We start from the raw sequence: 16267 nt of genomic DNA on the forward strand, positions 1-16267 counted from the left end.
TTTTTCACCAAATAGATAGCACTCATGCTATCATAATGAATGGTGACGGACCGCTTCGATATACCAAGTTCCTCCAACAGTCCTCGAAGCCAAATAGCCTCCTTCACAGCTTCCGTAACCACCATATACTCTGCCTCCGTCGTAGACAAAGCCACCGTAGACTGTAAGGTGCATCTCCAACACACCGGCTCACGGGTCAAAGTAAACACATACCCCGTAGTAGACCGACGCTTATCCAAATCCCTGGCATAATCCGAATCCATATATCCAATGTACAACTGCCCATCTGTAGTGTCCCGCTCATAAATCAAACCAACATTGAGCGTACCTCGAATGTACCTCAAAATCCATCTCACGGCGTCCCAATGACCCACTCCTGGATCGTGCATGTATCTCGAAACCATGCTCACCGCTTGTGACAAATCCGGCATCGTACATACCATCGCATACATCAAGCTCCCAACCGCACTCGCATATGGAGTCTTCGACATCAACACTCGATCTTCAACTGATTTCGGTGAAAGACCAGCTGAAAGCTTCAAATGGGCTCCCAATGGTACACTAACTGGCTTCGTATCCATGCTAACATAAAATCGCTGTAGAACCTTCTTTCAATAAGCCACCCGTGTCAAACAAATTTTGCCGTTCTTCTTGTCTCTGTCGATCTCCATTACCAAAATGCGTTTAGCCTCACCCAAGTCCTTCATCTCAAACTCATTTGAAAGCTGAACTTTCAACTCATCTATAGCCGACCTGGAAGTAGAGGCAACCAACATTTCATCGACATAAAGTAACAAATAGATGTACACACCTCATCTCAACTTGCGAAAATACACGCAATGATCAAACTAGCTCCGAGTGTACGAATGACCAAGCATAAAACCATCAAATCGCTTATACCATTATCGAGGAGACTGCTTCAAACCGTATAGCGATTTCTTTAACCTGCAAACCAACTTATCTTTCCCTGCAGCTCGGAATCCCAATGGCTGAGTCATATATATTTCTTCATCAAGATCATCATGAAGAAATGCCGTCTTCACATCCAACTGATCTAACTCTAATCCATACTGTGCCACCAAAGCTAGCAGAATCCGAATCGAAGAATGCTTCACCACCGGAGAGAAAACTTCATTATAGTCAACACCTTCCTCCTGTGCATAGCCCTTCGCAACCAACCTAGCTTTGAACCTCAATGGAGTGCCCTCAATGCCATCCTTCTTCGTGTACACCCACTTGTACCCAATCGCCTTCCGCCCTTTGGAAGCTCAACAAGCTTCCATGTATCGTTCTTATAAAGAGACTCCATCTTATCCTACATAGCTACCTGTCACGAATCAACCTCCGAACTCTGCTCAGCCTCTCTGAAAGTAGTAGGTATCATCTCATCGATACTCTCCATCGGAAGTATATATGCAACTGTGTCGGCATACCGTGCTAGCACCCGTATGTCTCTCCTCTGTCTCCGAACCGCAATAGAATCCTGAACCTGAGCCGTCGGTCCCTGATCCTGCACATGAGTACCCGTATCCTCCGCATCACCGTCGTGCTCGCCTGGCGTCACCTCAGTCGGCACTCTAATGGATACTGTACCATCTGGACACTACGGAGCTGCATCAATCTCCACCACCTACGATATCTCCTTTGTCGGGTCGCTCTCCACCTGATGAGAGCTGGGAAGCTTCAAGATAGAAGCCTCATCAAATGTGACGTCCCTACTCAGCACAATCTTCTTATCAAGTGGATCCCAAAGCTTGTATCCCTTGACACCACGCTTGAATCCTACAAATATGGCCTTCCTAGCTCGAGATTCCAACTTATCAATTCTAACATGATAATATGCAAGGCAACCAAATACCTTGAGCTGGTCATAGTCATGTGTTGTCTCTCTCGACCACATCTTCATAGGGGTCTTCCCCTCAATCACAGATGAAGGCAGCCTATTAGTGATGTGGCTCGCATATGAAAGTACCTCAGTCCAAAAGATCTTCTCCAAACCACTATGCGCTAATAAACATCGAATCTTCTCCAGCAAAGACCAATTTAACCTCTCTGCTACCCCATTCTGCTGTGGTGTATGACTAATTGTGAAGTGTCTCTCTATACCCTCGTCTCGACATAGCTGCTGAAAGGGGTCTGAAGTATACTCGCCGCCGTTGTCGGATCGCAACGTCTTGATCTTTCTCCCAGTCTGCAGTTCCAATCTCTTCTTCTACTCCACAAATATATCTAGGACTTCACTCTTCTTTGTCATGGTATACACCCAACAACGCCTAGAATAGTCATCAACAAACGTGACGAACCAATGTCGATCACCAAGTGATGCAGTCTTGGTGGGACCCCAAACATCTGTGTGCACGTAGTCCAAGATGCCCCTCGTCCTATGAATGGCCATTCCGAACTTCACCTTTGTCTTCTTGCTAAGAACACAGTGCTCACAGAATTCTACTTTACCACTCTTGGCTCCCTTCAATAGCTCATGCTTGCACAAAGCCTGCAGTGACTTCTCTCCTGTGTGCCCTAACCTGTAATGCCAAAGCCTACTCATGTCCGCCTCTAAAGTAGCCGAAGCAACCTGTCCAATCTTGGTGCTCCCCTTCAGATAGTATAAATTTTGACTTCGGACTCTCTTCATCACCACCAAAGATCCTTTAGTAACATTCGCTACAGCGTTCTCAAAGGTCACCCTGAATCTCTTAGCCTCCAAAGCTCCAACTGAGATAAGATTCTTCTTTAGTTGAGGAACGAATCTCACCTCCTTCAACTCACAGACTACTCCATCGTGCATCCGAATCCTCACAGTACCTATCCCACAAAAGCCACAGGATTGATCATTTCCCATGACAACAACACCCCCGTCGAGTCTCTCAAACAATGAAAACCAATCTCGCCTAGGAGTCACATGATAAGTAGCGCCAGAATCAAGCATCCAATCCGATGCATCCACATGGTTCACCTCCGGAGTAATCAATAGAGAAAAGCACGAATCATCGGAATTATCGCCTTTCGCAACGTTCATCTCGTTGGCCTTCGGGCCCTTCTTTTTGCTATTCTCCTTCTCCTTGAGCTTCGGGCAGTCTCTCTTCCAATGTCCATGCTCTTTGCAGAATGTACATTGGTTCTTTGCTAATTGGTGGTGGCCTCTAGACTTTGACCTTCCTCTATTACCACCTTTCTGATATGAGCTTCTACCTCTCGTCGACAAGGCCTCTCATGAAGTACTAGCGCGGGAAGTCTCCTTATCCTTCCTCCTCAAATTGTAGTTCGTCAATGCGTTAGTAACTTCATTATAAGTATAGAAGATCTCACATTCAGCAAAGTAAGCACGAATGTATCATACTCCTCATCCGGTAAGGAGCCTAAAAGAATAATAGCCTTGTACTCATCCATGATCTTCTCATCCATATTCGCCAAGTCCGACAACAACTTAGTGTAGTTGTTCACATGAGCCGCTAGTGAGGTGCCTCAGTACATCTGGAATCTGAATAACCTACGTAGCAAATGCAACCTGTTCTCAACACTCTTCGTAAGATACTTATTATTGAGAATTTTCCACATCTTCATCGCAGACGTCACCCCAATCACATCATATTTTAGCTCCTGTTCCAAACAGGACCTGATCACCCCATAAGCGTTCATGTTCATCTTTTCTCATACCGCCTCTTTATATTTAGGTGGCCTCACATCGACCATGATGGTCTTCTCCAAATTTTGAGCATTGAGCGCATCCTGTACGTCGCTCATCCACAAACCAAAATTGATTTTGCCGTCATATTTCACTACACTAATCTTAGTGTTCTGAAAACCCACTTGAACTGTACCCGTCATCTTGCTTCTTTCACCAACTTCTTCACTCATAATCACAAACTCCAAATTACAAAGAAAGATTTAAACTTTATAGAATTTAGAAGTTACCCAACTGAACCCTAGATTGGATTCCAAATAGAACTCCTAACCACACGAGGAAAGCGAGATCTTCAACGGTAACTTCAAACCCTAACTCCACCAAAGCCTAGAACTCCAAGAACCAAACTTCCAACTGAATCTTCCTCCACCTAATCCAAAACCCTAGATCTGTAATCTGAGCTCTGATACCACTTGTCGCGCGCCGTGCGGAAGCGTGCTCGGCAACCAAATGAGTCGGTGAGCGATGAGAGAAGAAAACCAAAACCAAACACGAGTGTAATTCACAAAATAACGACCAAAATCACACACAAACACAAGAATTTACGTGGTTCGGCAATTGCCTACGTCCACGGGGAGAGGATGGGGAGATTTTACTATATGGAGGAGAAATACAACGGGTTACAACTCACAAAATTACTCAAATATAACCCTAACCAAAGCTCTCAACTCCCTCACAATATCTCCCTCTTAAAGTGCTCAAAACAATACTAATTCTCTCCTTTTCTCTCCTTAAGAAACCCTAAAAAACGTGGTTCTATTTATAACAAAACCCAATCCCAAATAGATTAGGATTCTAAAAACGAGTCTGCCACATCCATGTATGGCACACACCACATCCATGATAAACAGGGCAGATTCTGTCACACCAGGGTGTGGCAGACACCACACCCATGGCAGACAGGGCAGATTCTGCCACACCCATGGCAGACACCATACCAGGGTGTGGTGGAGTCTGTTTTGGGTTTTTCTTCACGATTTTCACAATTCCTTCACCGTTTTCACAGTATATAGTAAGACGATCTTAATCTTAGTGGGGAGGAAACTTTTCTAAATGGAATTATATGATGCACATTTAATTCCTCCACTTGAGAGGATGTGGTATAGTGAATTAACTGTGAAGTGGCATGAGATGTTGTGAGGCCAAGAGACTTCATCCATAAGAGAACAGTTAGGTCCATTGAGGTTAGATAGGAGGGATTTCAGATCTGAAACTTCGTGTATCTCTTTGGTGGATATAGGCCTACAGAGGAGAGGCTTCCAAACCCATTGTTTATCAAGTATAGAGCCTTGAGATCTAACACTGATATTTTTGGAGAGAACTAGGTTGAAGGACAAAGGAAACAAGGATGATAATGAGCTAGTATTTGTCCATTTATTCTCCCAAAAACGAGTGTATTGCCCATTACCCAGTTTCCATTGAACTATAGATAATAAAGCCTGGTTAGAAATGATTTGTCATGCCAAAACTTAGATGCATTAGCTTTAGGTGGTGTACAACTAGTGAGAGGAGAAAGATCGTTATTAGTGGAAGAGCGACTTTGACCTACAAGAGAGTATTGTCTAAAGAATTTTCACATTCATTTAGATAGCAGAGCCTCGTTGAAGATAGAAAGGTTGATGATACCCAAACCTCCTTCCACTTTAGGCTTACACATTATCTTCTAGTCAACTAGGGATTTACCTTTAGCATAAGAAGCACACCCCTCCCCAAGGAAATTACGTCTGATTTGGGCCGTCTCTTTGATTAGCCAGGTAGGGAGTTTTGAAGAAAGACAAAAAATGGAGGAGGATATAGGTAAGAACAAAGTTAATGAGACCTAAATGTCCACCAATATATAATTGTCTACTTTTCTACATAGATAGTTTCTTAAATACAGTGTCAAGCACTGTTTGCCAATCTGACCTAAAGCTGTGCAATTTAGATCATCTCTACTACATAAAACTAGTGGTCTCAAAGTTAGAGTGAAGAAAATAAAAAATAAAGTTAGTTATTGGATGACTTAAAAACGATACATTTTTATCATTAACTTGGAATTTTGCATGTGAATGCATATCCCATTGTCTAGAAGACCAAACTTTACTGTTAGGATAGTGTCTTTGATTCTTTGTATAACTTTATGAGAATTAGATATGGTTAGAGATCTATCATGATTAGAAGATTAAGTTTCATCATGATTAGGAGTTTGAATCATATTCTAATTAGGAAGTTAGGCTAGAAATAAGATTTTGATTTCCCTATATATATTCTTCTATTGTTGGAGGAAAAACCAAGCAGAAGAGAAAGAGCCAATATTCTTGTAATGTAGGGTTAGCGAAGGGTGTAGCCTGATTCAAGAATATTATGCGAGAGGCGAGGGTTTCATAGTCTTTATCCGTACAAAAGATTACATCATTGGGAGAGGGTTTCACAGTCTTTATCCGTTCAAAAGATTGTAAGGAGTGGGTTTTTGAGATAATATGAGAGTTGATTATGTATGTGAGGTTGAGATATTGAGAGACAAGAGTTGAGTGGTTCCACTTGTACTCCTCTTTGATACATAGTGGATTTCTCGTATTGTTGCTCGTGGACGTAGGTCGAAGTTAGTCGACCGAACCATGTAAATCTTGGTGTTCTTTCTTCTTGATTGTGATTGTTTTATATCTTGTTGATTATGATTGGCTTCTGAGTTACGTAAATCATAGTAGGGGGGAGACTAAAATTCCCCAACATTTATCACAAAACTAACAGTTTTATTAACCTAGAGCTTCACATGAAATTTCTTGTGGTTTACCATTTTAAGAAGGACAAAACGAGGTGAGAAAGAAGAATAAGCTCACCTGGGTGGTGACCGCATCCGACCTGGCTAGCCGAAGGCCGGAAGCAGATATTTGCTGATTGATTGGTGCCCACGTCAGGATTTAACGACGTGGAGCTGGAGACAAATCCTACAGTCCTACTCCACAATTGCCCAAACTAGTCCTAATAATACCAAAAATGCCACCAGATTTTCGTCCAGAGATGTTGGAATGAACGGGACCGAAGATACGGCTTGATCTCCTTGTCATTAGTCTTCGGCCGCGTCCTTTTTAGTCATAATCGATAAAATTAGATACTTTTTCCGCTAAAGATTATGGTACGGTGGTCCTTAAACCGGAATTAAGGGCAAATTTGTCTTTTACAAAATTTGGAGGATATGTTTTATTTTGCCCCTGCGTTTGACTTCCAGGACAAAAATTCTTTTTCTATCGGATTTATTTTTGGAAAAATGTGTCCAGACCCCAAAAACAGAAACTTCATGTGCTGCAGCCCCTCGTAATTTCCCCCATGTGGTTCAGCCCCTTTAAGTGTGACATTTTGTGTTGCAGGCCTTTTTTAGCAATTATTACATGCCAGCTAAGTTCAAATCCCCAAAATAATCTTATCCCCTCTCCTCAATCCTTCAAACCCAATTCTCTCTCTCTCTCTCTCTCTCTCTCTCTCTCTCTCTCTCTCTCTCCCCTCCTTTCCTCCGCCCGACCTCGTCGCCGTAGCTCGCCGCCGCTCCCCGTCTCGTCCTCGACTACGCCGGAGTTCGCCGCTGCGCCTGCCACTTTTGAACCCTATAGTATGGTAGGCCGGAGAAGGATGACCAAGAGAAAAGAGTGCATGATGCCCAAGAAAAGTAAAAATGAAGGGGCTGCAGGCACAAGGCCACTCTTTTTTTTTTGGGAATTTGATGAGAAGCCACTGCTTGTTAAGGAGATTGTTAGTCAAGATGACGAAGAGATGCCTGTTGGGTTTGAAATTTTAAGAGCTGATCTTGATGCTGGAGCTGAGGAAGGAGATGGCGAAGCTTTTTTTGATAAATTTGATGTTGGTATTCTTATCTTTGCTTGTATTTTGTCATGGAGTATTCTTCCTGAAGAAATGTTGAATGCCTTAACTTGCAGGAATTTGATGCTAAAATTTGATGTTGGTATTCTTATCTTCGCTTGGATTTCGTGTTCGTGTTAGTTCTAAATCAGTTCATGTTAGCTCTAAATAGTTAGTGTTCTAATTTAGAACTAACAAGAACTGAGTTAGAACTAACAGGAACTGAGTTAGAACTAACATAAACCCAGTTAGACCTAACATGAGTTAGAACTAATTGGAAAGATGGAGTCGTGCTCAAGCCGTGAAATGCCGCGTGCGATGTCCTCAAGGAAGCAAAACACTTAAATAATTTGATTTGCATATAAGTTCCCGTGAGTAATGTCATAGATTAAACAATCTTGATAGCTGTCTGTTTGTTGGAAATTTGCAGTAAAAACATAATGAAAGAAAAATTAACTTGTATTCTCTCAAAATCAATTACAATTTGGATTCCGATTACAAAAGAGAGGAGAATGAATTTTATTCTCCCCTTTGTTTAAAACTGGGTTCTTCTTGGTAGCGATGGAGTGCCTCCTTCGATTGCTTGTGTCGAACTTGCTCTTCGTTGACGATCCGACCGTCTTGATTCACTGGAACGATTAACTTGCGTTGCAAGCTTAATTACGAACTCTTAAATAAGTTTCAGAACTCAGAGTGACTTGAAACTCTGTAACCAAGTTGTTAGAACCGAAGATTCGGTTAATAGCCAAGTTAATTCCGTTGATAAAGGGATCTCCCCAGATTTGATCTGCCAACTACTGAGTAGTTTGTTGATATTCAGAGAGATTTCCTCCTCCGTGCGGTTTAGCTGCTGAGATTTACTAACCTTAAGAGGTTTTGATGCCAGCACCCGTCTCAGTTGAGTAAGTCGGTTATTTATAGGGGGATAAGGGGTGTAACCAACCCCTAAATCTACTCCTAAGTGGGCGAAAATCCCTCAGAACGTGGGATAACGGTTTTGAGGCCGTTCGGCTTGTGTTTGAACAAGTCAAAACGCCCCAGTTGGCGTTCTGGACCTTAACTCTGCGTCCAAGGCTTGAGACGCAGAGTTAAATCTCTGTTAGAGATTTGAGACGCACAGGCCGCTCGTGTGTCAAGTTCTCAACTCTGCATCCTGGATTCGGGACGCAGTGTTGAGTGTTTGCCGAAGAACGCACAGTTCGTGCGTTTTGTGTTTTAACTCTGCGTTGCAGAGTTGGAAGTCCGTTTGAGAACGCACAGTTCGTCTGCGTTCTGAATTTGGAAAACGCAGATGTGGACCTTGCGTTTTGAATCTGAGAAACGCAGAAGTGAGTTCTGCGTTTGAGAGAGGTTGTTGACTTATAACCTCGTCCATTATAACACTGCAAAGGCTACTGCTTATTGATCTTTGCCTGTTATAGGATATGAGAGTCGTCAGATTGTAACTCTCACTATTGATTGTGAAGGTCACTGAATAGAATTTTCATCAGCTGTCGGAAGCATCGTTGAATTGTAACTCTTCTCGATCTGTGTGAAAAGTCCTTTATTTGCAACCTTCATTTGTCAGCACGAAAGCTATTTGATTGTAGCTTTCATTATTGAAGCTTGATGGGAATCAATCATCCATAGTGACTTTTAGACGAATATTTGCCCACAGCTTTCTACCAAGCAACTCACCAACTAAGTCCAACCTTTTATTTCTGAAATCATTACACTGCTCATCAGCATCTCTAATAGTTGCTAATATAATATTAGGCATGTTGTTGTCGCAGCCATCAAGATCAATCATCTCAGAGATGAGGTCGTATTTGTAGCTATTGTAGAGTTACGGATGTAGTGATTAGAAAGTCGTCTGATTGTAACTTTTATTGTCGGGGTTTAATAGGGATTAGCTATCCATTGTGATTTTTAGACAGCCTACAGAACCCCCTCCAAAGTTTTTGAAAGTTCGCGGTTGACTGGAACGAATTTTCGGAATACTTTGGATCCCAAAAATTTAATTGATTGTTCACTTCATCAGATTTGAGAATATTGCGAACCTGGTTGTTGGAATGTTAAGCCACTTAGGAGGATGGTTTGCGCGCTGGGTCGAATCGGCCTTCGTATTGCTGATTATAATCTGCCTGTACCCATCCAATAGACTCCACAGTGGAGTCGTCTGTTTCTTCTCAGCTTTGGTCATCTCGATAGCTGACATTAATCCCTCTCTATTTATTTGAACATATGTTTTGGCTTTGAGCATCAAAGAATTCATTTGGTTGAGTTAGCACGCACAGGTAGATTTCCTGTGTCATAGAATAGAAACGCAGAGTTGAATCCTACGTTCAGAAGTTCAAACAATGCAGACGCATAGGTAGATTTCTTTGTGCTAAAACATTAAAACGCAGGGTTGAACTCTGCGTTCGGAAGTTTAAGCAACGCTGACGCACAGGCCACGTTTGGCGGGATTCTGGGCCTAGAATCTCGCCCCGATTTGACAGCTCATAGCTGTCTATAAATAGACCGCTAAGGGTCAAATCAAAAGTCACCCGACTTTTTGCCTCCTCTCTTTCGGAAGATTTTTAACGAAGCCTCTTCGTTTTCGACGTCGGTGATCCTGTTCATCATCTCCAACCCTCTTCCATGGGTTCCAAGAAGAAAGCTGCTCCACGCCTCCACAACGCCGCCGTCACAGGCTTCCCTCGTCGGTGGTAAGTACCAAACTCCACGGCCACCAAACTTGCTTCGGTGAGTTCTTTGAAAACCCTAGATGGGTTCTTGTGAACGAGGAAGACGACTCGTTTTGATTCTGTAATGCAAAGTTGGGGCTTTGCGTTTTGAATTTGAAACGTTGAGGCCTGACCCTTGCGTTAACAAATTTTTAACGCCAGATCTGAACTGTGCGTTGGGAAATTTAACACAGAGTTCGAACTCTGCATTGACAAACTTTAATGCTAAGTCTTTACTGTGCGTTTGGGCATTTAACGCAGAGTTCGACCTCTGCGTTGATAAACTTTTAATGCAAGATCTGAACTGTACGTTTGGAAGCTTGACGCAGAGTTCGACCTCTGCGTTAATAAGCTTTTGAACGCCGTATTTGAACTGTGCGCTTGAAAGCTTTCTCTCTTTCTAGAGATTTGATTAAAGTTCCCTTTTGTTTTTATTTCCTCATTGACTAACTGAGTACTTTTCTCTTTTTTGCAGTGCCCTACTCCCGCGAACCTCTTACTCTTCGTCACCATTTCGGGCGTGGAGGCGGTGTCGATTTCAATATGCAATTCAATCTGCGCCAGGAACTCCCAATTTTTTAGGATGTAGACAAGGATCATATTACCCTGATTTCCAATCCAAGCCCAGCTGTACTCAGGATTTTGGTGACAGACGCCAAATTCGAAACCGACTCTCGTAAAAAACTTACTAAACCAGCATTCCTGTTTGGTGATCATGTCATCATCAAAAAAGAAATCGTAACTGGCGGCCACTATAAGTGGTTGAGGCAAATAGGAGATCGCCGCTTCTTTCTCCTTGATATGCACAGGATGTTTCCTATCTCTTACTATCAGTGTGCTTCCGTCCCTCGACATATGGATTGGGACCTTGTCCGGGAGAAAGATGGAGTAGCTATCGGGGCTTTGACCTACACAGGCGTACACATTGTAGGTTACAATCGACAAGTGTCCGCTTTGGAGCCCTGCTTGTTCTCACTGGGGTATCCCTTAGGAGAAACAGCTAGTACGGCCAATACTTTTATGCAGAGATTTCTGGCCGCAAAAGGAGTGTCACGCCCCGCTTCCCAAAATACCGAGGAATCGGGACGCGAGCAAGCCCGCGACGTATTAAACTGAGAAGAGATAAGTGCTAGACCCCGTCTTCTCAATCTAATACGCTAAGCGTCAAGAAATACAAACGAAGTCACAGGTCCCCGATCACACATATGAGAATATAATAAACAACTCAGAACCAAAAGATACACATCAATCATCCCAGACATAAAATATGGGTCCAACATACCCTTATTACAAAATAGTCCAACTAGGAAATAAGAAATACATAGTCCATAAAGAAAATACTGTTAAAATACTAAGTCCAACATCAACTAAAGAAAAGTACGGTAAAAGAGTTTAATGTCCAACTACTACTACGGAAGAAAATCACTATGCTTCAGCTGGATCTTCTACTCCTTCTGCAAGACACCCCTGCTAAGAATCTTCTGGCTCCTGTACGATCCCGTACTGAGGCTGCTCATCTCCTAAATCTGACGTACACCCAGAAAATAGGAGTACGTCAGCGTGTGAAACACACGGCAAGATCCCCCAATGCAGGAACAAATACAATAACGATAATGATAATATATGTATGGTCAATGCTATAACAGAAATAGAAATAGAACATGTGATGATAGTAATAACAATAGAGGCGTGCAACTGGAATACTAATAATCAGACGAATCCAAAAATCAACCAAGTGACAAGATCATGCAGGTAGTAATCAGAAACCATCCAAACAATAAGATCATACAATAGATGGAATTAATATTAAGAATCTACAACAAGAGACGTAGTACGTCGAGCGAAATAATCCAAACAAGGAAACCCTCATGTATATACCATATGTCTCAAATTGTAGATAATTAAATATTAACCCCAATCTATGTATGAAAAGAACACAACTAGCCATCCTATCACAACTCACTGGTCTACCTGTCACGTATAGTCAAAACTCACTATTCACCGAATAAGACCGGTGTTACGGAAATCATCCCACACGTACACGATTCACTACGCCCCCCTCAGCACTCACCCAGTGCTACACAGGAATTTCAATTGCGCCTGGCGAGCCTGGAAATACATAACAAGCTAATATCAGCATCACCTCAGACACCACCCACAACGCTACACAGGAATTTCTGTGTGCGAGGGAGCCTGGAAATAATCACAATACCATCGATCACTTAAACCAAGAATTCCCCATCTCAACTCTTCTACGCTTTCTCTAAGTCAACAAAACACAGTATTCTACGCTCCTATACACGCACACGCTAGCGCCACTAAAAAGCATGAACTATGTAACGGTTATCAACAAAACAAGAATAATAAATCAAATCATAATTATTTTATCGCCAAATGCATATTATGAACAGTGACTATATAGACTAGGCGATGAATCAGTATAGCCATATATGACAATGAATGAGTATAAATAAGAGCGTCACATGTGTGGTGTCAATGCTACATAAATGTTCGTGTCTACAACTATCAATCACAGCGTTTCATAACACAAATATAAACTTTTACCAAAATAACTTCTTTGAAAACATTTCATCATTCTAAAATATATTTTTTCCACAACATAAATTCAAAAATATAATAATAATTTTATTATTCAAAATAACTCTTTAATTTATTATATTTTGTTCCTGAAAATTACTATTTTAATCCCATAATACTATCCATTCAAAATTATTCATCAACCCACGCCAGCATAACTAATTAACGAGATCTAATATGCAGATTGAATTTCATAATAATCAAAAATAGTTCTGAGGCAAGCAGGATCTTGCCTCGATGGCAGAATCCGCGATCGACGTGAGAAGCGGGGGTCGGCGCACTCGGCTAATGCGGCGACTGACGACGGTCTGAAGGCGACGCGGCGCGAACTGGGCCGGTGTCTGCCGCCGGCCGGCGTCAGAGCTCGGGTGCACGCAGCGCGAACGAGCGCTCGACGGAGGGGCTGGAGGCGAGGAGGCGAGCTGCAGGCGGCCGCGATCTGGCTGGCGGTCGCTCTAAGGATGGCTGGCGGAGGGCCGAACGCTTGCCGGAGGAGGAGCGCGGAAAAATTTTGGCGGGGCGGGCGGGTCGCGGGCTGCGCGGCTGCAACGCTGAGGCGGTGCGGCGTCTGGACGGCGGCGCGCGCGTGCAACAGGAGGCGGCCCTATAGCGCGTCACAGCAGGTGTGTGGACAGTAGTGTCAAGCGCGTGGCTGAGGGTGCGGCGAGGTCAGGGGGCGGCCGGCATCCTTCGGCCTTGGAGGCAGTGATGGGATGTCGGGCCGCCGGTCAGGGCCTGCGCGGGCGCAGGGACGGCGGTGGTTTTGCGCCGGTTTGAAGGCGGTCGGACAGCGGAGGGGACTGCGTAGCGTGCGCGGGCCTGTGGCCGAGGTGGGTCAGGGGCTGAGGCGGCGGTGGTCGCGGCGGCGGGGATCAGCGCGGAGCGCGCGGTGTCCGGTGGCTGGCGGTTGATTTCGTTTGGATATTTTCCTGGAGTTGAGGGGAAAGAATAAATGACAGTAAGCAGAGAGCAGAGTACGAAAGAGAAGAAGATAGAGGAGAGAGAGAGATGCGAGAGAGAAAGGCTGGATTTGAGATTATTATTGGAGAGAGAATCACGCGAAAATCAATGGGCAGTATTGGTATTGAGAATAAACTTGATTAGAACGTGATTAGGAATCTGATTGGCGCAGAATTTGAAGCGGATTCAAATTCAAATTAGAGGAAATAAGAGTAGGGCAAAATAATTCGAAAAAATTTTTATATAATATGTCTGAATAAATATTATGTTAATAAATAATATAATAAATATTTAATAACTAAATTATATTTATATTTATATGCTAATCTATCTCAGAATACATTAATAATAATAATATAGATTGATATAGTGACCAAATGATATGAAAAATTCACTAAATCATAAATTAATATTTAGTAAAAATAATAAATACAAGACTATATATTTTATTTATTTATTTTGAAACTCAGAAAATTTCTAGAAATTAGGAAAAGTATTAATAAAATATAATATAATATTATAAATACTAGAAAAAATTATTTAAATACATATCAAAATTTACGGTTGTTACATCCTACCCCCCTTAAAACAAATTCCGTCCTCGGAATTAAACCCAAGGACAGATATGGAACGATAGTTGGTACTCGTAAATCAACGAGACAAGAAATAATGAGAAGCTCCAGAGTCAATGGGTGATAAGGCAATAACGGAAGAAACAAGAACCTTATCTAGTGTTGAAGGAAAATACATCTAAACTAGCACTCATAAATAAATCTTATCATATTATCATAATGCAATGCGAAATAAGAAAGTTCATACGCAAATAAAATTAAGAATAACTATTCTCACCGGTGATAACTTGGTTGTTCTCCTCTGCTTCCACAGCTGACATCGTGAACATCTGTCGTCGAGGTGGTTGCTGCCTTCGCGCTTCCTGATAAATCTGCTGTTGTTGAGGAAGAGGCCCTGCTCGAGGATAAGGTCCGTGCTGAGCTGGAGCTGCTAAGTCTGATCGAGGTGGAGCTGGAAGAGCCGCTCGAACTGGTGGTGGGGGTAAGCGGGCCTGCTGTCGCTGTGGACAGTCTCGACTAATATGGTCGGAGGATCCACAAGCATAGCACAGATGATGACGCCTGCGACACTCCTGCTCGGTATGCCCAGGGTATCTACAATAAGAACACCTAAGCGGGCCTGCTGTCGCTGTGGACAGTCTCGACTAATATGGTCGGAGGATCCACAAGCATAGCACAGATGATGACGCCTGCGACACTCCTGCTCGGTATGCCCAGGGTATCTACAATAAGAACACCTCACCGAAGACTGGCTCTGAGACTGCACTCCAGGATGCTGATAAGGGTGAGCCTGATGAAATGGCTGACGCTGAGAATACTGCTGCCTCTGCGGGTTCTGCTGCTGCCTCGAAGGTGAACGTTCGGTATTCCGGACTGGAGCCGTTGGCGTCCTGCTCTGAATCATGTGCGGGTCCTCAGGTTCCTTCTGAACGCTCTCGATCTCGCGTGCTGCATCCAACACGGCGTCGTGGGTCGCAAGTGCTCTACCAGCTAGAGCAAACCTGATATACTTATCCAGGCCCTTCTGAAACTGATGCCTCCTGATCGTCGGGTCTGTAACCAAGTGTGGAGCGTATCGGCTCAGAGAAGAAAACTCGGCCTCATACTCATCAACTGTTCGCCCTCCTTGCTTGAGCTCCACAAATCTTCGCAAAAGCTCGTCCCGAGCTGACTGAGGGAAGTACTTCCTGTTGAAACGGTCTGTGAAGGTATCCCACGAGATGGGCCTCTCCAAATGAGTCTTCTCTGCAGTCCACCAAATCCGAGCGGTGTCGGTGAGCTGAATATCCATGAGGTCCACCCATTCAGCATGGGGGATGCGGGTCACCGTGAGAATAGTCTCCGTGACCTTGAGAAACTCCTCTGCTGCTAAAGGTCCTTCGGCACCGGAGAAGGAAGGAGGCCGCATATACCGGAACTCCCTGACGCTAGACTCTGGACGAGGGGGAGGCTGGGGCTGCGGCTCCCTATGAAGCTGTCCCGCCAAGTGCTGCTGGTTCGTCGCCAGTCCCTGAATCATCGCCAGAAGTTGGTTTGGATCCACTTCGGACTGTGGGGCACTGCTACTAGACGGGTTATCGTTACTACGAGTACCCACCATGATTCTGAAGGAACGAGGATCAAAAGGAAAATTAAGGTTAAAATCAAATAATATATTTGGAAAATAGGAACTAAAACATAGTTATTAAAAAATAGTATAAGAAATTAATTATAGTCTAAAATAATAATATAAGAACTTAATTGTAGTCTTACGGATGAAATATGATATGTATCTAAATTGTCTACCATAATCTTACTAGTGAGGATTCGGGACCGTGACCTGCATGGGCCACCACTAAAACCTGTCACGCCCCGCTTCCCAAAATACCGAGGAATCGGGACGCGAGCAAGCCCGCGACGTATTAAACTGA

The 16267-nt window shown here is 43.4% G+C and overlaps 1 protein-coding gene across 1 annotated transcript; it reads right to left on the reverse strand.

The window, feature by feature from the left end:
• Positions 11666-15957, reverse strand: LOC109839335. Its single transcript, XM_020407763.1, has 3 exons — positions 15095-15957; positions 14635-14966; positions 11666-11753 (listed from the first exon to the last, which is right to left on the reverse strand). The coding sequence occupies exons 1-3, from the start codon at positions 15955-15957 to the stop codon at positions 11698-11700; spliced, it is 1251 nt and encodes a 416-aa protein (XP_020263352.1). The 3' UTR covers positions 11666-11697.

Source organism: Asparagus officinalis, chromosome 4 (genome assembly GCF_001876935.1).
Source record: "Asparagus officinalis chromosome 4, Aspof.V1, whole genome shotgun sequence".
In the NCBI taxonomy this organism is placed as follows: domain Eukaryota; kingdom Viridiplantae; phylum Streptophyta; class Magnoliopsida; order Asparagales; family Asparagaceae; genus Asparagus; species Asparagus officinalis.